The sequence below is a fragment of the Canis aureus genome, unplaced genomic scaffold (assembly GCF_053574225.1).
Source record: "Canis aureus isolate CA01 unplaced genomic scaffold, VMU_Caureus_v.1.0 ptg000375l_RagTag, whole genome shotgun sequence".
Lineage (NCBI taxonomy): Eukaryota > Metazoa > Chordata > Mammalia > Carnivora > Canidae > Canis > Canis aureus.
The window spans coordinates 1-22,920 of NW_027554587.1; the positions used below are offsets into that span (position 1 = coordinate 1).

Genomic DNA, 22,920 nt, shown 5'->3' on the forward strand with positions numbered 1-22,920 from the left:
CAATAATCTGAAAACACAAGACTAATTACATTTTCTGTTGATAATTCAACCTCACTGCTTTTGTAAGAACTTCCAATGTCAATTTCTAATAAATCATTTTTTTCAATACACATGTTCTCAAAACCTGTCACAGGAAAGTAATATTTTCCTATATGCTAATTTAACACAATTTTATAGCAGACTGAAAATTCTGAATAAACTGAAAGTTTGTTTATGACATAATAAATACAGTATATACGGTTAAGTTTTTAAGTTTCTTACTGTAAAGGCAACAGTGAATTTGCATCCTGAAACTAATCTGCATATCTGGTTGCTTGTTTTCTAGAATTTGATAGTGTTTCACAAAACCATGTACCACAGTGCTAACGATGCTGGGTTTTGGCATCAGTCTACAACACATTTCTCTGATGAGCTACTTTACCGAGTGACATGGAAATGTTTTTAGCTTCTCCAAAGAATAAGAAAATTTTTTATCAACCACTTAAGTCTTCTGAACAAAAGTTAATATTACTACCAATTGCTCTTTTAATTAGGACATCTGATGTTTTTAAATTACATACCCATAGAAGATACCCTGGGTAGACAAAAAGATGAATCTTAGTATCGGACTCATTTGGCCCATTCTTAATTTCCAGAATGAAATCAGTAGAAGTGAAACTAATATAATTTTCAAAGAATTCATACATGCCAGTCTCAGAACACGGAGCTTCTAAATGCACAGGCGAGGAGTCTCTGCTCATCTTACTGGTGATGTACACTTTGCCTCATGGAGTAACCGATGCTTTCTGGTTTATTTGTGGAACTTTTGTTTGTAGGAAAGCATACACATGGGGCCAGATCTTGTTGGTTTCTGTTCCAGAGAAGGTTTCCAATACTCCCTTTTTCCGGTAATATTCCAGGACCGGCTGTGTTTGGACTTCATAAGCCTTGAGTCTCTTGACAACCGTCTCTGGCTTGTCATCATCCCGCTGAATGAGAGGCTCCCCTGTCAGGTCATCAATGCCCACGGCTTTGGGAGGGTTGAATTCGATGTTGTAGACTCGGCCGCTGGCCGGATGAATCCAGCGCGCGGTGAGACGCTGCTTAATGACTTCAAAGGGCACGTTCAGATTAATCACTGTGTCTATCTGATAAGCTCCGTCCAGGGCTTCTGCCTGTGGAAGTGTCCTTGGAAAACCATCCAATAGCCAGCTATATTGGGTGAGGTTTTTCAGCTCATGAAGGGCCAGCCGAGTCATGACACCATCCGGGATGAGCTTCCCTTGGTCAATGAAAGTCTTGGCTAACACACCAATTTCTGTGCCCCGAAGCATGTTGTCCCGGAGCAGGTCCCCGCTGGAGAGGTGCTTCAGCGCGAAGTGCTTGGTGATGCGCGACGACACGGTGCCCTTGCCGGAGCCCGGCGCCCCCATGATCACGGCGCGCAGCAGCCGCGCGGACGCCCCCATGGCCGCCGGGAGCCGGGGCGCGGGGGCTCCGGCCTGGCTGCGCGCTCGCGGGGCTGCGCCGTGCGGGGCGGCGGGCGGACAGCGCTGCGCGCAGGGGGCGGGCGCGGCGCCCGGGCGCTCCCGGAAGTCTCTATCTCAGTTTTTAAAAAGATTTGAGAGAGAGAGAGAGAGAGAGAGAGAGAGAGAGAGAGAGAGAGAGAGAGAGAATGTATGTGAGGGCACTGGTAGGGGGAGGGGCAGAAGGAGAGGGAGAGAATCCAGAGCAGATTCCCTGCTAGGTGTGGAACCCGCATTCAGGGCTGGATCTAGGACCCTGAGATCATGACCTAAGCCAAAATCAAAGGTCCAATGTTGGACGCATCTAGCCACCCACAAATCCATCTCATTTACTGATAAACCAATCACACTTAAAAAATCATTATGCTGCACAGTATGCTTTAATATCTGATATCTCTATTCTGTCTCATTACCCCCCCTTTTTTTTTACTAAAGATTCCTGTATATCCTTAGATTTTTTTTCCAGAATACATTTAAAAGCAGTTTGTCCAGATCCCCTCCCCAAAGCATATCTTCCCCCCCACCAAAACATGTCTCTATTTACCTATAATCTATCTACCTACAAAGATACAGATAGATATGCAGATACAGACATAAATGTACGTATCTTCAAGAGATTTATTTTTAAAAAATTTTTTTATTTATTTATGATAGGCACACAGTGAGAGAGAGAGAGGCAGAGACACAGGCAGAGGGAGAAGCAGGCCCCATGCACCGGGAGCCCGACCCCGGATCCCCAGGATCGCGCCCTGGGCCAAAGGCAGGCGCCAAACCGCTGTGCCACCCAGGGATCCCTTCAAGAGATTTCTAGATGTTACCTAATTCAACACCAATCTTGAGGCTGGATTAAGTATCTTTCTAAATCTGTGACCCTGTCTCTCGTAATAACTATTTTTAAGGGTATAGTTCAGTGGCATTAAGTACATTCACATTGTTGTGCAACCATTTCCAGAACATTTTTCTTTTCATGTGCCCAAACTGAGACTCTGTATCCATTCCACAATAACTCCCCATCCCACCCACAGCCCAGCCCCTGGCAACCACCATTCTTCTATTCTGGAAGCCTTTTGAGATGATCCCTTCCCTGCTGCTTTCAATCCAGCTGGAGTCCAGTTTTCCTCTCCTTGCAGATACAATATACAATACTTTGGGGAGAGGGCGGGCATGCATCTGAACACTTTATTGGCAGAAACAGGCCTATGTACCTTATAGGCAATAAAATTTCCCTTAAGGCAAACTAGAGCTACCAGACTTTTTAGCCGAAGGAGTTTTGAATGTGTATATGGATACCACAGCATATTAGGGCAAGTGTTGGCATATTAGGGCGAGGCCAACAACCCAGACGTTTAGTTTGGTTCTTAAAGGTTGTCAGAGTTGACAGCTAATGGAGATTCCATCTGATGACCACAGAAGTCAATCTACACTGGAAGAGCTGCCCAAGCTGGAAACCTGTGACCAATCCAGGGACAGGGTCAACTCTTACAAACAAACAAAGCTTCTAATACTTAGCTAAGATTTCTTAGGTTTTTTTTTTTTAAGATTTTATTTATTCACTCATGAGAGATAGAGAGAGAGAGAGAGAGAGAGAGAGAGAGAGAGAGGCAGCGACACAGGTAGAGGGAGAAGCAGGCGCCATTCAGGGAGCCCGACCTGGGACTGGATCTCAGGTCTCCAGGATCAGGCTCTGGGCAGAAGGTGGCGCCAAACCGCAAACCACCAGGGCTGCCCGGATTTCTTAGTCTTTAACACTCAAGACTCTGAAGCAGGGGAGCAACTATTTGGGGACTCTCTACTAATTATAAAATTGGCAAAAAAAAAAAAAAAAAAAACACAAAAAAATGGAGCTCCTGGGTAGCTTAGTCTGTTGAGTCTCTGATTCTTGATTTTGGCTCAGGTCATGATCTCAGGGTTGTGAGACTAAGCCCCACATTGGAGTCCATGCTGGACTTGGAGCCTGCTTAAGATTAGCTCTCTCTTCCTCTCCCTCTATGCCTCCCCTGCCTCCCTAAGAAAATAAATAAAATAATATTAAAAAAATAAAATTTCATTTGAGCACAGCCTGTAACATTCACAGCACTGTAGAACTCAATAGGGAATACAATCAACACTATTCAATAGGATGACCACTTTCAAGGTTCACAAAAACATAGTTGATCATTACATCAGAATCATATTTACTCAATATGTCAGTGCCAGAAACAAAAACTGAAACCGAACTGATTCAAGAAACATAATCTAATAAATTCTCCAAGAGGAAAACAACAATGATAAGAAGTTGACATGTTTTGTCTGCTTACCATGTTCCAGGGATAGTTCTAACCTTTTTATATTCGTCATCTCGTTTACTCTTACAATATCCCCCATGATGTAAGTTGAATTACCTTACTTTGCAGATAAAGAAATAGCAGCCTAGAGAGAATAAATACCTACAAATTTGACTCTAAAACCTAAAATTGCATAAGAAATCTAGAGACAGACATGGACAACAGATACCCAAAGCTTCTAATCACTATATCACTACTTTGTGTTATGGGCAAGCAATCAAGAAAGAAGATTGGGTCAAACACTTCCTATGTGGAGGCAAGTCACTGTATATCTATACACTGGGGACAAAAATATTTGCTGTCATTTGTCTCACACATACAACAAAGAACAAATTTGAGACTGCCGCTTTGGAAGCATTTGGTGAGTAAAAGAATATGAAGTGTTTTCATCCAACTAACTTTTCAAAATGAGTTTATTTGCTCAAGGAACATGAAGTACCTTAAGGACAAAAAAAAAAAAAGAACAATGAAGCAAGTCTTACCTAAAACTGCAACCAACAGTTTCTGGAATGCATCAGACATAGCCTTCTTTATAGGAAGCTTCTGGGTTGTTTTCCTTTTCATCAGAAATGATAATGGCCCTAAATCCAAACAAAACAAATGAACTTAAAAATTCTAGCTGAATAATAACTGATTTTTATTGATGTATGTTTAAAAGGAAAGTGCATCCATGATTCTTAGATCATTATCCTGGCAACTAAGGGCAGGCATAACACAAGAGTTTGGTGGAATGGCTCTGCTGTAGGTGTATCCTGGAAGGGCACATTCTTACTGCCCTGGTCTCTCCCATAAGTTCCTGAAGTACCAGAAGGGAGATGCAAGCCAAAAAGGTGGCACAAATCTCACATCACAGATTTCAAATGGACAAGTTGAAACTCTACTTCTACAGACCCTACCTACTCTCCTGTGCATCAAGGGCTGGAATCACACAGTAAGAAACATTTGGTGTTAGTGCACATGACCTGGTCTCTTCCTACGCATCACCCACAGGAGCCTATTTGCTAACAGCCCTGTCCCTGCCTTAAAACCCTAAAGCTAGGGACACCTGGGTGGCTCAGGGGTTGAGTGTCTGCCTTCAGCCCAGGGCGTAATCCTGGGGTCCCCGGGATCTACTCCCACATTGAGCTCCTTGCATGAAGCCTGCTTCTCCCTCTGCCTATGTCTCTGCCCTCTGTGTGTGTGTGTGTGTGTCTCATGAATAAATAAATAAAATCTTCAAAAACAAACAAACAACCCAGAGCTTAAGTGCTATGAACTCTGGGAAAAAAAACAGTATCAATCGGAATACCTTTTCTAGGAATCTATATTTGTTTCTTTGCACAGCAGCCCTTTTATAGGAGGCAAAGGACTGAACATTTACACAAGAGTTTATTTAAATCTTTAGTTGATAATTTTGCTGGCATAATTGAAGGCTACAAGAGATCTGAATTTGAAGGACTAGGACAATTTTAGCACAAGGCAAATTCTTAACCAAAAATAGGAAAAATATTACTTCCCTCTTCCTAAACTTCTTGGCAGAAAGTCAGCTTTTGAATTTTAAAGCTAAAAGTTCTTTCAAGTATTGCCTATGATAAAACAAAAACAAAAACAAAACAAAACAAAACAAAACAAAACAAAACAAAAACCCTGTATTGTAGGGCAGAAAAACTCCACCCAGGGCTTTCCCAGCAAGGGGAAAGACTTGATGATATATCTGAAAAGATGAGTTTTAGAAAGATTCTACCTCCACTCCACTCTACCTCCACTTCTACCTCCACTGTAAACAAACCTTCCTGCAGCTTATCCAAAGGCTCCTGGACCATGCCAACTCCAAGATTCTTACACTCATAGGATGGCAACACCACCTCTAAAGCACAGAAGAGTTGCAGGCTCTGCTTCTGAAGGGGTTCCGTGGTATCTTCATTTTCCCTTTCTTCAAGGTCAGAAAGATCCTGAAGCTGTTGGGATTTTCAATTAAAGGTCCTTCCTAGGATCTCAAGATGTTTTCTTATTAGAAATAAAAACTAAACTCCAGCAAACCTAGCTAACAGTTGAAGTATCCTATAGCTTCAAAATCAAGTAAGACTTGCAAATGAACTATAGATATAGACAATTGTTTTTTATTCTACACCCTACAAATATTGGTGAAAATTATGGACATCACCACCCAAATCATTGAGAGTATTATTAATTTTAGGTGGCAGGCCAATGTTGAGGTCCTTCCACTTAGAGGACTCACATCTCCCCACTTCCAGTTCTCTCTTCTCTAATGTCCAAAATTTCGATGTTGAAGTGAGTCTGATTAGTCAAAGAAAATCTATAAAGTTTGCCTTGATGATCCTTTTTGACCATCCATTGAAACCAAAATAATAATTTGCCAATTCTTGGCATTGGGAGCTATTTAGGGCAAGGGCCTGATGTTGAACCGCTTTATGTTTGGTGCCAAGATGAACCTAAAGACATGAGAGAGAGACCGAAAAATATCACAACCTGCCACATAGGCTAGTTTTGGATACACCCGAGAGTTATCAATACCTATTTCATGAACTGATTGTGAAGATTAAATAGGGAACAACATTGTAAGCAATGAGCTCATAGTAAGCCCTAAATGAATGTTATTTATCATTGTTAAGCTACAGTACTGTTCTGCATCATTTCTAGGGCCTCTGATTAATTGGAAGATTTCCTTCACCTCTAGTGGTGAGAGTGATGATGAAAGCAAGGAAGCCCTCCAGAAGCAAATGACAGGGTTGTAGGTGAGCAAAGGAAGTAAATTGTTTTTGTTGTCCCATCCTGTAGCTCCTGTCTGAGAACACAACCTGAAGAGCAGACAAGATGGACCTAACACGGACAAAGGACCTTAATCTACAACACTCTTCTCCCCAAGTTACTAACCTGTTAGAACAAGGAATATACATACTTCTATAAATTTTATAAGCAACGAAACAATTAGAGGTTATTTGCATTAAATAGCTCCTTTGAGAAGGCCAATGCCTCCAGTGTTAACTCTAAATGACTTACATTCTGTGGTGAATTTCTTACATCCACTAGTTTAGTCTTAAATGCCTATGTCAACTTTAGGCAGGATGTAGTATATTAAATATTCATAAATATTTAAATATTGCAAATAAAGTCATAGCACTATTGTTCTTTTTTAAATTTTTTTTTCTTTTTTAAATTTTTTAAAGATTTATTTATTCATGAGAGACACACAGAGAAAGGTAGAGACATAAGCAGAGGGAGAAGCAGGCTCCCTTGGGGAGCCAGATGCAGCACTGGATCCCACAACCACAGGATCACGCCCTGAGCACAACCACTGAGCCATCTAGGTGTCCCAGCACTATTAATTCTTATTTTTAAAAAAGATTATTTATTTATTTATTTATTAGAGAAACAGAGAGAGACAGAGACACCAGAGAGAGACAGAGAGAGAAGCAGGCTCCATGCAGGGAGCTTCACGTGGGCGGCGCTAAACCACTAAGCCACCAGGGCTGCTCTATTAATTCTTCACTGTTTGTTCCTCCATCCTTCTCTATCACTAGTTTATAAGCTCCTTTAGTGCTTGAAGGAAACATATCTTATTCTTTTCTCATTCCTAGAACCAAGTACATTCTGTTGTTGATTGAGCGAATGAATGAAAGAATGAGTGATAAGAAAATGAAATTACTTTCTCTAGCTGAAGCTGCCTGCTGGGAAGGAGAAATGAAGACAAACTTTTAAATGTTGGGTGCTGCAGGGGAGGCTAATAGTGAGGCATAGTGGAGCTGTTCTGGACAACAAGGAAGCTTCAGAAGGGCCCTGAGCCTCCGAGTAGGAGAGATAGCTGTCACCTTGGATAAGCTTGCCAACCAATTTTCTTCATGCTACTGAAAAACGTTCTCAGGTGCCTTAGACCTTTCCTTGATTTATTTGGTTTAAGACATTATTTTTTTTTCTGTATTTATAAAAGGCAAAAAACAACAACAAAAAGCCCAACCAGGAACTATGTGTAGTTGCCAAAGTATTAAAGAACACATAAGTAAACTGGCTAACAATTTTGGAAAGCAGGAGTAATAACCCAAGGTTCTGTGTTAAATAAATAAAGAGGGTGCCTGGATGGCTCAGATGGTTGGGCACCTGCCTTCGGCTCAGGTTGTGATCCCAGGTTCTTGGGATCAAGTCCTGCCTGCATCAGGCTCCCTCCTCAGCAGAGAGTCTGCTTCTCCCTCTCATGGTCTCATTCTCTTTCAAATGAATAGGTGAAATTAAAAAAATAAATAAATTCACATAATAGTAAATATAAGCAACACTCTTCTTGTGAAGATTTCCTAAAATAAGAGGCAGCATAAAATGACACGGGATTCATTTTTTTAACGGTTTTATTTCCTTATTCATGAGAGAGAAAGAGAGAAAAACAGAGACACAAGCAGAGGGAGAAGTGGGCTCCATGCAGGGAGCCCGATGTGGGGCTCCAGGATCACGCCCTGGGCTGAAGGCAGGCGCTAAACCGCTGAGCCACCCGGGGATCCCCGACACCGGATTTAACATCAATTGGGGGTTGATCTCTCGCTTCCAGTTTTTGTCATGAACCCTAAGTAAGCCACTTAACTATCCTGAGTTCGAGTTACTTCGTGTAAAAAAAGGAAAAGGAAAACAAGTAAAAGAAAAACACAAAAACGACACAGCCACCCAAGGAAACCAGAGGATCGATGTAGCAATGCACCCGAAAGCATTCTGTAAATCAGGAGAGCTCTATGAATGCTAGTCTGTTGTCACAGAATTCGGCACTTTGTGCCAGCGGAGTTAGGAATTTCCTACTTGACCCACCTTCAGTGGAGAATTCTGAAACAGATGCTTCTCGTGACATGCCCTTTGTGCTCTGTGAGCATCCCTTGCTGAATAAAACTTGATGATGGCACAGAAACCAGGGCGGGCCACTGCCGCGTTTGGGAAGACTCCTACCGAATACAGGAGGCCGAACTGGGAGAATGCTGTGACCAGAGAGCGCTGCGGGCTGGTCCCGCACCAAATACGTACATGAAATTTCACGCCCAGAAACCAAAACTGCCCGTTCCCTTATATTCCCTAAACCCTCTGCACAGGCAACCCAAGCACTTGTCACTTCGCGAACAGGTTTTCCTCTGGAACCCTAAGATTCGAAAAGCATTAGAAGGCAACAGGCGCTGGCTGTGGAGCGCTGCCCCTCAAAAGTCTCTTGGGGCTGAGCGGCCGCCGAGGTCCCCTCTAGAACCAGGGTGCCTCTCAGCGGAGACTACAAAGCGCTGAGGGGTAAGGCCAGTCTCCAGGGCTCCCGTCACCCGGTCACCGAGGGGGCGGCCTTCTCCCTGCCCCCTCCATCCTGGCTCGGCTCCCGGGCAAGGCCTCGGCCGAGGGTCCGGACTTAGCTCCCACACCAGCAAGGTTTTATCCCTCTCGGTGGGAACCGCAAAAGACACCGACTCCGCCACCCTCGCGTCACTGCTCGCAAGGTGCCCCCGCGCTGCTTCAAGAGAGGCGGGGCCGGGGGCGGGGCCGGCTCGGCGGGAGTGGGGAGAGCCCCGCCCCGCCCCGCCCCGCCCGCCCTGGCCCCCCACTCTGCGCGGGTCTCTAACTCTACTTCCCCTCCCGCAGCCCCACCGCGCCAGAGTCCTAGAGCTTCCTTCTTCTCTTCGAGTGAATTTTTAGGGTAGAGTCCAAAGGGTGAGCTTCCAGGATCCCAGCGTACGGTCATCTTTATAGCAACTGGCGTCAGCGGCACTGCCAGAGAAGATGTAGAGTCCCAAGCAGTTAGTAGTTACCTACTGACCTTTAAACATGTGCATTTCTCCGGTCGCCTGGCTGGCTCAGTGGTTGGGGGTTTCCTTCCGCGAGGGCTAGGGCGTGATCCCGGGATGCCAGGATCCGTCCCACCTCGGGCTCCCCTGGGGGAGACCCCTTCTCCCTCTGCCTACGTCTCTGCCTCTCTCTGTGTGTTTCTCATGAATCAATAAAATCTTTAAACATTTTTTGAGATTTCTCAACTCCGTGTGGGAAATGATCTCTAAAGATAGAATACTTTGGCTTAATGCTTTCAGGAGGCACACCTGGGTGGCTCAATGGTTGAGCATCTGCCTTCCGCTCAGGGTGTGATCCTGGGGTGCACGATTGAGTCCCACATCAGGCTCCTTGCAGGGAGCCTGTTTCTCCCTCTGCCTGTCTCTCTGCCTCTCTCTCTCTCTCTCTCTCTCTCTCTCATATATATATATATATATATATATATATATATATATATATATAAAACAAAATCTATCCCATTTTATTATCCTAAAAATATGACCTTCATTTTTCATGCTAAAAAATGTTTTATGAAGAGTTGCTGATAGAGGATAGTTTTAATGAGTGCTTTTACCTGAGCTTTAAAATAAAAAGTTGGAATTTTTTTCCAACTTTGTTGATGTTTTACTGGTCTGTGAAATCCAAGTGAAGGCCCAGAAGTAGGGATATCAGTGGCCCAAGTGGGACAGTTTAATCAAACAGTGTTGTTAGCTATGCGCAGGACATTCCTCCAACTGCCCCTTTTCTGTCTTTGCATTGTCCTTATGCACGTTTTACTCCGCATTAGCACCTTCAGATCCCAAATAGAGATGCCTTTATTTTCTTAAACATCTAGATTTTAGCCCATTCTCTGAAAGCACCCCCAAATCATTGGCACCTGGCACCATCTCTTGACCCCAGCCAGCACTACTTTCTCCACCTCAATATACAAGACCCTTAGCCCCAACCATTATCTTCTTCGGAATCTTCTTTTACTCTGAAAGTAGTTGGCTTTGGAGGAATAACCGGGATCCTGATACTGTTTTAAACCAAAAATTGTAGATTTTATTACCCATCTCATTATCCATTGTATTCATTGTATGTATCCACTCAATTATTATACCCATTGGTTGAGTATGTCTCCGCTTCTCTGGGTAGCTTATAAACACCTCAAGAACAATAGTTGTGGTTTATTTTCCTTCTTCTAGTGCCTGCCACACTCTTAGGTACTGGAATATATCTAGAATTAAAAATGAACAAATCAACACATTCTTTGCACAAGGAATGCTTTAATAATTATCCAAATATAACAACTTCTTCATTGTGGTCCTCTTGGTTTGCAAATGAGAGTCAGAACCAGAGGCCTGGGCCCAGACAGGTACAAGGAGGAAGCCCGAGAAAACCATTTATTCCTGGGGGCTATGGTCAGGTTTATTGGTAAATGGGAAGGAAAGAAAATAACCTGAAGCAGAGGCAAGAGGAAGGAGAAATGAATTCCTGAGTGAGAAGAGGAGCTCTGGAATGACTCTACGGCAGCCCTGTGTCCTGTCTCATCCCGAGAAACATCCTGTCATCCAGTAGGAGAGTGGCCGGCCTGCACAGTGCAACCTCCATGCTACCCTGTGGAAAGAAAACAGATTGGTTCTTGTTTTTACCACTCAGTAAGCTCCTTCTGCACCTACATGACCCAGATCTTAGAGCAGTGCTCAGAATCCCCTTCATTCCTAGCTCTCTGCTTTGTCCCCCCTGGCCCTCTGATTCTTCCCTTAAATTTCCCCTATCTGTGGTCTTTGTCCTCTACTTCCCCCACCCGATATGCTTCCACATTTTCAAATCCTTCTCTTCCTCTGAAGTAGGAGAGCACCATTGTAGAAGGATGAAAGATACTAAATAAATTAAAAGGTAAATAAATAAATAATCAATCTCAGGTGCAACCATTGACTCTTCCTCCAGAACAGGTCAGCCCTCATAGCCATCAGTGTCCCTTGTGCGTGGTGTTTCTAGAGTAGGCAAGGCACTTAACTCCCTCCATCCTCACAGACGCCTGGAGGCCAGTTGTAGTCAACTGGCCAGTTGTATATACAGCCAGTTGTATTCTGTGTATATCTGGTTTGAAGCTCAGAAAAGTAAAGTAAACATCCTAATGTCCACCGTCGTGGACAAATGCTGACAGGGGCATTTACATTTACAGAAAATGTTGCTGCCAATTAGCGAGAGGGGACCCTGTGGCAACCATGAAGGTATAGCTCAATTGCTCCCAGGCCTCCAGCTGATGGAACCAAGCAGGGATCTGCATCCAAACTGAACCAATCAGGTTCTTTATCCCAGGCACTTGGACAGGGACTAAGCCTAGGCAGTCTCTGTTGCTGCTCAGGACATTAGCCCATCCACTTGGGGCAGCCAGAGTCTGTGCTGTGGAATGTGGAGCAGAGAATGCTGCTCTCTACCAAGAAAGTAGTGAAGCAAATGCACCAGGAGGCAGAAACTTGCCAGGAAAAGCTGGCTGACACTTTCCAGCTCTGCTTCCATTACCTTCTGAGGTCTAGCCGCACCTGTGTAAGCTCAGTGAGACACCTTGTGCCCTCAGGATACAGCTCCCTCAACTCACTTGAGTTACTTTGTTACTGCATCCAAAAGAGTTTTATTTATTTATTTTTTAAAGATCTATTTTTTTTAAAAGATTTTATTTATTCATGTGAGACACACAGAGAGAGACAGAAACATGGGCAGAGGGAGAAGCAGGCTCCCTGATGTGGGATTCGATCCCAGGCCCTGGGGGATCACCACCTGAGCTGAAGGCAGATGATCAACCACTGAGCCACCCAGGCACCCAAATATTTATTTATTTATTTATTTATTTATTTATTTATTTATTTATTTAGAGAGAGACAGAGAGAGAGAGAGCGAGCACCCTAACGGGGTGAGGGCCAGAGGGAGAGGGGGAAATCCCAAGCAGACTCTGTGCTGGTGTGGAGCCTGACATGGGGCTTGAATCATGACTGTGAGATCATGACTTGAGTGGAAATCAAGAGTTGGACGCTCAACTGACTGAGCCATCCAGACGCCCCCTCTAAAATAATTTTAGTACATCAGAGAAAGACCCAGATCCTGGGTATTGTAAGTCAGAGTTCCAAGCCCTGCCACTCTCCCACATTTTTCTAGGCTATAAAGGGGTCTAGTCCTTGCCTACTGTGCCTTTCTCTGTCACTACAACCTTCCCAGTGCTCTGGCTGCTAACTTAGTCCCACAGTGTTCTCCTCACCAGTTCTTCATACCCCCTGCTCCAGAGACAATCTTTTTTTTGCACAGCTGATGGCTGAGAGAAGATTGAGGCTCAGTACATCTGGAAGGGAGAGAGAGAGAGAGAGAGAGAGAGAGAGAGAGAGAGCACACCTGTGAGAACAGAGGACTAAGACTGAGGCAAGCTCTCTCTCCTTGGCTTGTCCCTGCGCTGGCATGTACCCCCCAGGGGCTGAGTATTTCCAGATTAGGCAAAGCCTCCCTCCCAGAGGCCTATTTAGACATCCCCACAATGGGGATAGGGAGTGGCCTGGGTTCTGGCAGGAGGCACAGGACAACTGTTTACCCCCATACTTCCTAGTCAGGGTAGATGGTAGTTCATGCCACGTTTGAGGGTTTCTAGGGAAAGGAGATGTCAAAACAGGCAGCATAGAGACCAAGGTATATCTTGCCTGATCAGGGAGGCTCTTCAGATGAAGAGTCTCGGGATATGAATCAGAGTATGAAAGAGGAGAGAAGGTCCAAGTCATGGACCTATGGAGCCTCCTGGAGCGGCTCTGAGGTGGGCAGTTTGCACTTGGCCTTTAATCAGACATTGGCCAAAGTTTTTACTTGATGGTTAGAGTGGAGCCTTCAGGGCCACCAGCCTGGAATTCGGCACTGGTTCTATGAGTCTCAGTTTGCTCATCTGAAAAGTGGGCATAATAGTTTCCATCACATGAAACACTGGGTAAAATGGGCTCTGCAGGTAAAATGGTTAGTATATAACACACTCTCAAGAAATGTTGGCTGCTGCTGTTGCTCCTGCTCTGCTATTAACTATGCAGAGCTTTTCTAGAACCCGTACACCAAAGAATATGCTAAGTGGATGGGCACTACAGCCACTTGTCAAGTCCTCTGCTCAGCAAAAACATTCCTGGACTCCATGGGCAGTCCCTCTGGGGACATTCCCAGGCCTTGCATAGGAATAGAAGTCTTGTGAGTAGAGCTTCCCCACCCTGGAGCCCTGGCCAGACCTTGACAGTCCTCGTGGCAAATGTTTTCTGAGTGACTCCTGTCATCATTGCACCAGTAATGGCTGTTGATCTGGAAGCTGCCATCTGCGTTTTCATTTCCCTTCGATATGTTGAATCTGCTTTCCACAAAAGCCAGACATAGCCCTTCAAACAGGGAGAAGAGGGTTTTTAGAAGAGGGTTTTATGTTTTTAAAAGAGTGTTTTTTTTTGTTTGTTTGTTTTTAGGGTTATTGAGCTGAAGGAGGAGGGAGATGGAGAGAGGGAGATCAGGAAGCGGAAGAAAGACAAGAGGATAGGCACTTTTACGGAGGGATATTGAAGGTAGACAGGCATTCAATTTTCAAAGAAGTGAGACTATAAATGGCAAGCAAAGACATGGGTCTCTTTGGGGCCCTTTACAATTACTGTCAAACAGCCAATCCCTTTGGGCCTGGTACCAGAACTTAGAGGGGATGTGTATCCAAAAAGCCCAGGAAATTATAAATTATAAATGTTAACAAATGGGCCTGGGTGCCTCCTGAATGTCTAGATACTCTGGGGGAACTTGGCTCTCTCAGTTCAAGGGCAATCAAAATGGTCAAAACTTAACGATCCAGCACCTACAAAAAGAGGAAGCAATTCAAAAGCCTCCAAACCCACCTAGCCATCAGCTTCCCCAGGATCCACTCACCTACACTCTTCCCGACATGTAACATCACGTCTAGTACTGTGTTCCCTGTGTTCAGTACTGGGACTAACCTGCAATCAGCTCTGGCTGGGAGGAGCTCCGGGTGAGGGTCGTCTCTAAATGCCAGGAAAACCTTCATGGGCATGGGTCTGTGACCACAGCCAACCCCACATAGTGCAACCCCCTGGGTTTCTACAGATTACAGTCCAAAAGGCAGTGATAAGCTTCCAGTGTCCCAGGCTGAATGAGTAGCCATCCCTCACCTTCCAGGTATTTGGATGATAAGGTACCATTGCAGCAGCCAACACAAGTAACATAATATGAATGCTAGAAACACAATCCTTGAGGACAGGTGCAGGAGAGCAGACATTCAGGAAAACCTCTTGAACCACGGGACATAGATCTCTACTCCTCCACACTTACTTACCATCTGAGGCCCTGTACCAATGGAGCTACTCAGTAACTACCCGGCTCTGAAAAAGCACCTGGATTGGCTGTTGGGGGGCAGCAGGTGGGGCTGGCAAGAGACTGCACTAAGTTTTCAGATCAGATGGGGACCGCATTAAGGGAAGAATGGGCACAGAGCTGAGAGGAAGAGATGGGGGCATGGAGGCCTCATTTTAAGAAGATTGGGTTGGGGTGGTAGGAACTGGGGCGGCAAGAGTCGGGGGCAGTTTAGCAAAGATGAAGTGTTCTCAGGATGGCTGCAGGTGGAAAGAAAGCATGTGGTGGGCTGGGAAGTGAGGGCTTGAGTCGGTGTGGACAAGAAGATGCATCGAAGACTTGGGATAGGGCAGAGATCAGAGCTATCAAGAAGGGGGTGAGCTCAACAGGGCATCCGCTTGGATGGCAGGCATTGAATAAGGGTGGGTGGAGGTGGGTGTTAGGGCTGAGCAGACCTTCCGGGACTGGGATAAGAAAGCTGGGTCAGAAAAGGGGAAAGCCATAGCGGTGGGGCTCAGGGGAGGTTGGCGTGGAGCACCGGGATTGCCACAGGGGTTGAGGGGTGAGGATGTGATGCCTCAGAGGGCGGAGGAGGGATGTGTCTGCGCTCGGGGTTGGAACTGGACTCCCAGGGGGTCAAGAGTGTGGCTGCATTTACGCGACGCCAGGGGCGAGGGGGTGGGGGTACGTGCTGGGCTCGGGTCCCCGTCGGGAGAAGATGGAGGGGGCGGTCAGCAGGGGCTGTGCGGGCTGAAGGCTCGGCTCCGAGGGGGTAGGGCGCGGGCTTACAACGGGGAAGGCAAAGGGTTCTGAAGCAGGACAGCGCAAAGGCGACCAGGGGTCGGGACCACGGAACGCGCCCGCCGCCCGTTCGCATCTCGACCCCGCCCCCCTCCCCCCTCCTCCCCCTGACCCCGGACTCACCAGAGCGAGCGGGGAGGGGGCGGGGTCGCTCCTGGCCGCTGCAGCCTCTCAGCCTCCGACCCGACGCTCCGGCCTCTCCGCCACCGACGCCCGGAAACTGCGCTCGAGGCGCCTGACGCCAACCCGGCGGTTGGGCGCTCGGCCCCGCCCCCGGCCCGCGGAGCCAATGGCGGGGCGGGAGGAGCCGCGGGGCGGGGCCAACGTTCCCGAAGCCGAGTTCCCCAACGGCCAGCGGGTGAGCGGTCTGGGAGGCTTGGACTCCACTAAGGGGAGAGGGAGATCCGCCTGCAGAGGTGAGGCCACTAAGCGAGGTCACCGACCTAAGAGGAGCTTGGCCCAAGCCCCGCCTCTAGCAGTGTCTGCGTCAGACTAGATCCCGGCTTCTGGGTCCGTGATCTCGCCTGGCCGCAGCGCCATGCGTGTAACGTTGGCCTCCTGAGGGGTAGGTTCCCACTGGTAAAATCAGACCAGTGACGTCTACGCTATTTTTGCCTCCCTGAGGGCATGGGCGCTGGTGGTGCTTGCAGCCCGGGGGCTCTGAGGGAAAAAAGTATACGTGTTTTGACCCTATCTTGTACCAACAGGGCGTCTTTAGCTCACCGCTCCCTCCTCCTCGGGACTTTCTCAGGTACCTGCCCATCAGCCCCTGAGGCACAAACCTGGAGGATCTGGTTCTTCTCATCTAGCCAGGTACTTGTGTGTCTGCTTTCCTCGGTAGAGTTGACATTTCTTTTGCAGGTGGACTCAGAACAAAAGGTCCAAAGTGTGTGAGAGGGGGGATGTCTGCTTTGGTCACTTCTCACCTGCAGGCTTTGGTCCAGCGGGGAGCGTAGGCCTGAGTGTGGGGACAGTGCCCAGAGGCAGAGGTACTACTAACTGCATGTCCAGGGGGACTTTGGGAGTATTTATAGGGCTGGCCTGGGAACAGGGCACCTCTTGGAAGCAAGCTCCACTGACCTGGGCCAGGGGTTCTGTGACCGTTTCTGGGAAGGTTCGGGTTCAGTGCCCGTTGCCGTTTATAAAAAAAAATGGCTGGTGGAGATGTGGCACCTGAGTGTGTGGGGGCTGCTTCTCTGGTAATAATCTCTCCGGGAGTGAGAACCACTTCTCGGTTTCAGACTAGATGAGGCTGAGTGCATTCAGTATGGGTAATAGTTGAGGACGGGGAGCCTCGGTGTCCATCGGAAGATGAATGGAAAGAAGAGGTGGTTCATGTATACAACGGAATATTCCTCAGCCATTAGAAACGACAAATACCCACCATTTGCTTCGACGTGGATGGAACTGGAGGGTATTATGCTGAGTGAAGTAAGTCAATCAGAGAAGGAAAGGGAGGTGGGCGGGGGGTGGGGGTGACTGGGTGACGGGCACTGAGGGGGGCACTTGATGGGAGGAGCACTGGGTGTTATTCTGTATGTTGGCAAATTGAACTCCAATAAAAAATAAAAATAAAATAAAATAAAATAAAAAAATAGTTGACGTGTGGGTAGCCCGGTTGGCTCAGCGGTTTAGCGCCACCTTCAGCCCAGGGCCAGATCCTGGAGACCCGTGAATGAGTCCCCATCAGGCTCCCTGCATGGAGCTTGTTTCTCCCTCTGCCCGTGTCTCTCATGAATAAATAAATAAAATATTTAAAAAAATAGTTGAGGAGGAAGTTAGGAATAAAGAGATAGAGGCAAAGTATTTTCTGGGTGTTGAACAAGGTGGAAAGTAAGGGATTTACTAGGGAAATCCCATTTCCTAGGCAAAAGGATAGTGTTTCTGGTAATAATTAGCACATTCAATACCATCAGTGTCTTGACTCAAGCATGCCCTCCCCCAAATGGAGCAAACAAGCAATATTCCTCAGTTCTTCCAGTTTTAGTATGTGTGCTGCCGAAGTGAGCACTATTCCTCAGTTCTTCCAATGAATTTTTGCACAGCCACTGTCTGCAAAAGCTGTGGGAACCCCACATAGTAATCTTTTGTCTGGTTTTTCAGGAGCCCAGCCCTTGTCTCTTGGTCTTCTCTTACTTCTCCGGCCTCTCAGCCCCACTGCTTGTCTTCCTCTCTTCATCTTGCTCTGGTGCACATTTTTACCATTCATGGGCCATGAGTCCACGAGGTAGTTTCCAGCCAGAAAAAAAAATTCACACTGCTCTATCATTTGAACAGTAATAAAGTCACATGCAAAGAGAAGAGAGCTTGAAGGTTATCCTGGAAGAGGCAGCTTTTATCTGAGTCTTGCAGGTGGATAGAGGAAGGGGCATTGCAGGTGAAGAGACTGGCAGAGAAGTGGCTGGTGGGTAGGAGTGCAGGCTGAGCTCAGGGGAGGTCCCCAAGAGTGGAGAGGAAGTTGGACTTAAGAACAGAGTAAGGGGATGGGGCTAGGATGGGAGGGGAGATAAAGACAGATTGGATGAGGGGGGAAAGGAAGGATGCAGACACAGCTGGAGGCCTGTGCAGGAAGGGCTCAAACACTAGCAAACTCAGCTCACAGGCCACTGGTCTGTCAGCTTAGATTTCAAGAACTCCACAGACTTATTTAAAAAGCCAGGTAGGAGAACTGCAGGTATCTGAATTCCCTGCAGACAGGTCCAAGGTGTAGATTCCCGAACCCCATCCCTTCCCTGGAGAGTCACTCTGGGATGGGGTCCAAGAATTTAGGCCTAACCACCTCTGCTGTCCTCTGCCCTCAGCACCAGCGGATCCAAAGCATAAGAAAATATAAGAACCTTTGTCTTATTTTAGGAGCTGAGGGGTAAGGGATTATTAACATTTGGGCAAAAGAGAAGCTTCTATTGTTTGCTAGATAGGAATTGTGATTGGTCCTTGTCAACCACTGGGAAGGTAGGTTGCCATTGTTATCTTCAATAGCACAGATAAGAAAACAGGCTTCAGAGAGAGGCTAAGTAACTTGGGGTCCCAGGGCCTCAGAACTAATAAATAAATGGTAGAGGGAGGACTGTCACCCAACTCTAATTCTAATTAGAGAGTTAGCATAGTTCAGTGGCAGAGCAAGTGGGCTTGGTAGGCGGTAATGCTTAGGTTTGAACACCAGCTCTACCCCATACTGTTTACAGGACCTTCCCTACACTAGTGTGGGCGTTCAGGACAACCAAGCAATGTGAAGCTATGGTTTTCACAGGCCCCTTGAGATATAGCCCTGAAGATTGGCAATTAGAAAACAGAAGTAAAGGCACAACACACTATGGCCTCCTAGCCTCAGGCAGAGGGGCCAGAGGGTGTGACTTCAGGTAAGTTCCCAAAACTATCTGAGCCTCAGTTCCTCATCTGTAAATTGGGGAAAATATCAGTTGACCTGAGGATTAAGATAATATCCTTAGGAGAGTTTCTGGCCTGCTGGAAGCACTTGAAGATGACTAGCTATAGGGCACCTGGGTGGCTCAGTTGGTTAAGCCTCTGCCTTGGGCTCATGTCATGATCCCAGGGTTCTGGGGTCCAGCCCACAACAGGCTCCCTACTGAGTGGGGAGTCTGTTGCCCCTCCCCTGTGCCCCCACCCTCGCTCGTGCCCTCACTTGCTCTCTCAAATGGATAAATATTTTTTTTTAATGATTTTGTTTGTTCATGAGACACACACACACACACACACACACACACACACACAGATGCAGAGAGACACAGGTAGAGGGAGAAGCAGTCTCCATGCAGGGAGCCTGATTTGGGACTCGATCCCGGGACTCCAGGATCACGCCCTGGGCTGAAGGCGGCGCTAAATCGCTGAGCCAACTGGGCAGTCCTGGATGAATAAAATCTTAAATAAAAAAAGAAAGACTAGCTATATTATTATTATAGTTTGGGCTAATTCTCACCTTCCCAATCCAGTCAGATCTGTTTTTAACTGCTTTCTGAACACTGGAGTGGGAGCTTTTTTTTTTCTTCCATTTTTTGAGAGCCTTTCTTATTTGAACCCCAGATATATCCTTACTTGGCAGCTGACTAAAGTCATCAAACAAGGACTAATGCAACCATTTCTCTCAAAAGTGGAATAGCTAATGTTCCCCCTGGATTCTGTTGTAGGAAGTTGGTTCTTCCCACTCTTTTAAAATATGGCAATTAGAATTAGGTGCCCTATAGCTAGTCATCTTCACTGCCCTAAAATATATTTTCCACCCACATGCCCATGTCTGGAATTCAGTGGTGATGGTGGCATTCTTTAGGATTTATCCTGGCTCTCTTTTTAATTATTAATTTGTCAATTATACCTCAATAAAGCTGGACAAAAATAATGAATTTTTAAAATTCCCCAATAGTTATTATTATTATATATAGTTTACAGTTCAAATAGTATGACATCAAATGGTGAGGAAACATAATGACCCACAGCAGTTTCTTCCCCTTGACCATCCCCACCTTCCCTCCTGAGCCAGCTCTCTGGGCATGCTTACTTCTAGCTGAATCTTCTGGTGCTTATCTCCCCACCTATCTTGGTAATTCTAGCTTTGGATTTATCCATTTTAGACACTGTCTGTGGACTTCCTATTATCACAGGCAAGGAGTTAGTTCTTTAACACCCCTGTCCGTTCTTGGGGTTTAGTTATGCCACTCTTTCCTGATAATTGATAGTGTTTACAGAATTGTGATTATGTAACTATTGTTCGCCTCCAAGATACAGCTCCAAGCAACCCAAAAAGATGACTTTTGAGGATGGGCTTTCTCTACTTTGGTGTAGAGTTAGAATGATGAATGACCATGTTTGCAGTCTTGGAGTCTGCGTCCTTCAGAGCCTGAAGCCAAAGGAAAGCACAGTTGAGGGATAGATGGGGAGAAGATGACTTGTTTGAACCCTAGATGCAGGCAGCTTTAAGTACTTAGGCTTCCTGGTTATATAAGCTAATTCACTGTATGACATTTTTGGTTCAAACATATTTTAGTTGGATTTCTTTCACTTGGAGCGTACAGAGCAGTGACTGATACATATGGTCTTCATAAATTTGGGTAAGTTATACAAAACGTATATGTATGTATATATTTACGTATGTATATGTGTATATGTATATGTATATGTATGTGTATGTGTATGTGTATATGTATATGTATATGTATATGTATCCTGACCAGCACAGCTCACGACACTAGGTTCCCTCTCCCTCTGCTTTTATCAGCCAGAGCCTGAGGTAGCTTGACATTGAATAGTACCATTTAGGGACTGGAGGAAGCAACTTACCATGAGTCACTGCCCTAAAATATATTTTCCACCCACATGCCCATGTCTGGAATTCAGTGGTGATGGTGGCATTCTTTAGGATTTATCCTGGCTCTCTTCAAGTGGTTCTCCTTTGCAGTGAGAAGTCTGCAGGGAAAGGCAGCATTAAGGTAGAGCATCTTGGGCCAGGTCTGCTTTTGCCCTGAGATCTAGCAAAACAGATGATGAGGGGGCCAGGGACCTTGTGGAGCCATGGGAGCTCTGATGGTCAATTTCACTGTTCTTCAAATTGTCCCAAGTCCACGCAGATCCCCCACTAGAGTCGTGCCTTTTGACAGCCTCCCTCTGAAGATATTTCAGGCAATCAGAATCTTTCCAGTTTCAAAAGACCTATAGAGAAAGAAATTTCACTACCCTGTTGTTTAAGATCCATTCATTCATTTATTTATTTATGTATTTTGAGAGAGAATGTCAGGGGAGGGGTAGAGGGACAGAGAAAATCCTCAAGGAAACTCCCCACTCAGTGCAGAGCTCCACACAGGCTGATCCCAGGCCCTGAGATCATGACCTAAGGTAAGATCGCTCAACCAACTGAGCCACCCAGGCTCCCCTCACTACCCTGTTTTGATGTTTAACTTGTAGAAGCCCTTACTTCTGGAGGTCCCTGTAGGAGGCAGTGGATACAGTTTTTGGTGTAGACAGGATCTAGGTACAAATTCCTGCTCCTAATGGCACAGTCCCTATGCAGGCTATGGGGCAAACTCATAGTACTATGTGTTGACCTTTAGGAGGTCAGTCTGTATTTCATAAGGAAATCATATGTGGAGAATGAAGAAATGGTCTAAAATTCATCCAGTAAGATCCCTGAGGCATCACGTGGGCAGGGTCCGCTACTAGGCATTGGGGAGAGGAAGATGGGATTCTTGCCTCGTCAGGGTTCCTGACCTAACAGATAACTGCGGTGGGGCCTTCACATTGATGGGTGCTATCTTTCACTCTGTTGCATTTACAGGGACACCTAGAAGAGCGGGGCCTTGGTGTGTAGTCTCTAAACCAGGACTCAGTCACATCCTGAGTAGACAGGATTATTGGCCCTCCCTGCACCCACACTCTTGCTGTGTCTCTCTGTGGGCAGAGTGTACTTTCCTGTCCCCTGGCTCGGGGATTGGCCATGTGACTTACTTGGACCCATGGACTAGGCAGAAATGAAAGTATGACAGTTCTGTGTCTAGGCTTGGAGAGGCCCAATGAAGTTTCTGGTTGGCCTCATATGCTTCCCTCGGGTTGCCGCTGCCTCTTCAGCCTGGGCCCCAGAGCCCACCCAGGTGGAAAAGAGCTAGCTAGCCCTGCTGATCTGCAGACTAGCACGGAGAAGCAGTGCTGACCCAGCCAGCAGAGCATTCAAGTACAGCTGGACCAGCCATCCTGTGAGAACCGGTATTCCAGTTCACTGAGTTTGGGGATGGTTTATTAGTTAGCATTGTTGTGGCGAAAGATAACCAATACACGTTATTGGTTATAACGTTATTGGTTAACCTTTATTAGGCTATAGGTTCAGCCACTGTAGTAGAGACCCAACACAGCAGTGGGTTAAATAAAAAAGAAGCTTACTGATCTCTCATATAATGATCTGGTTAAGTACTGTAATCCAGGGCTAGTTTGGTGGTTCATGTGTCAGGGAGCCAGGCTCCTCCTATTTTACTGCTCCACCATTGTAGGGTGTAGCCCTCTCTACATGAAGCCTTTGTATTGTTCACCGGTTGAAGTCTTCATTTCCCTTGGCCCTGTAAGCTGAAACACTCCACAGTGTGGCGCCAGACCCCTCTCCAGTGCTACACTGGAACACATTAAGGCTCACCTTGAAGCACCATTCCTGCTTCTGCTTCAGACCTCAGGACCTT

General features: G+C 46.3%; 1 protein-coding gene, 2 long non-coding RNA genes and 1 pseudogene across 8 annotated transcripts; 1 reads left to right on the forward strand and 3 right to left on the reverse strand.

Annotated features, from left to right (window-relative positions):
- Positions 1–117: 117 nt before the first annotated feature.
- Positions 118–1,509, reverse strand: LOC144310059 (GTP:AMP phosphotransferase AK3, mitochondrial pseudogene; annotated as a pseudogene).
- Positions 1,510–2,886: 1,377 nt separating this feature from the next.
- LOC144310060 (RAD52 motif-containing protein 1-like) lies at positions 2,887–9,609 on the reverse strand. Its single transcript, XM_077890887.1, has 7 exons — positions 9,594–9,609; positions 9,176–9,290; positions 8,615–8,801; positions 6,139–6,261; positions 5,598–5,766; positions 4,312–4,410; positions 2,887–2,954 (listed from the first exon to the last, which is right to left on the reverse strand). The coding sequence occupies exons 1-7, from the start codon at positions 9,607–9,609 to the stop codon at positions 2,887–2,889; spliced, it is 777 nt and encodes a 258-aa protein (XP_077747013.1).
- A 1,240-nt stretch (positions 9,610–10,849) lies between these two features.
- Positions 10,850–17,252, reverse strand: LOC144310061 (uncharacterized). 2 transcript variants are annotated; one of them, XR_013375804.1, is made up of 5 exons: positions 16,531–17,252; positions 15,872–16,156; positions 13,837–13,980; positions 12,843–12,923; positions 10,850–11,200 (listed from the first exon to the last, which is right to left on the reverse strand). It is a non-coding gene; the product is annotated as an uncharacterized LOC144310061 (long non-coding RNA). The 2 variants fall into 2 exon arrangements; XR_013375805.1 differs by lacking the exon at positions 12,843–12,923 and having other exon boundaries at positions 16,531–17,235.
- LOC144310062 (uncharacterized) lies at positions 16,022–22,911 on the forward strand. Of its 5 annotated transcripts, none has more exons than XR_013375807.1 (4): positions 16,022–16,164; positions 16,456–17,179; positions 18,934–19,107; positions 20,748–22,911. It is a non-coding gene; the product is annotated as an uncharacterized LOC144310062 (long non-coding RNA). The 5 variants fall into 5 exon arrangements; XR_013375808.1 differs by lacking the exon at positions 20,748–22,911 and having other exon boundaries at positions 16,049–16,164; positions 16,456–16,561; positions 16,990–17,179; positions 18,934–20,741; XR_013375809.1 differs by lacking the exon at positions 18,934–19,107 and having other exon boundaries at positions 16,034–16,164.
- The last annotated feature ends 9 nt before the right edge of the window (positions 22,912–22,920 follow it).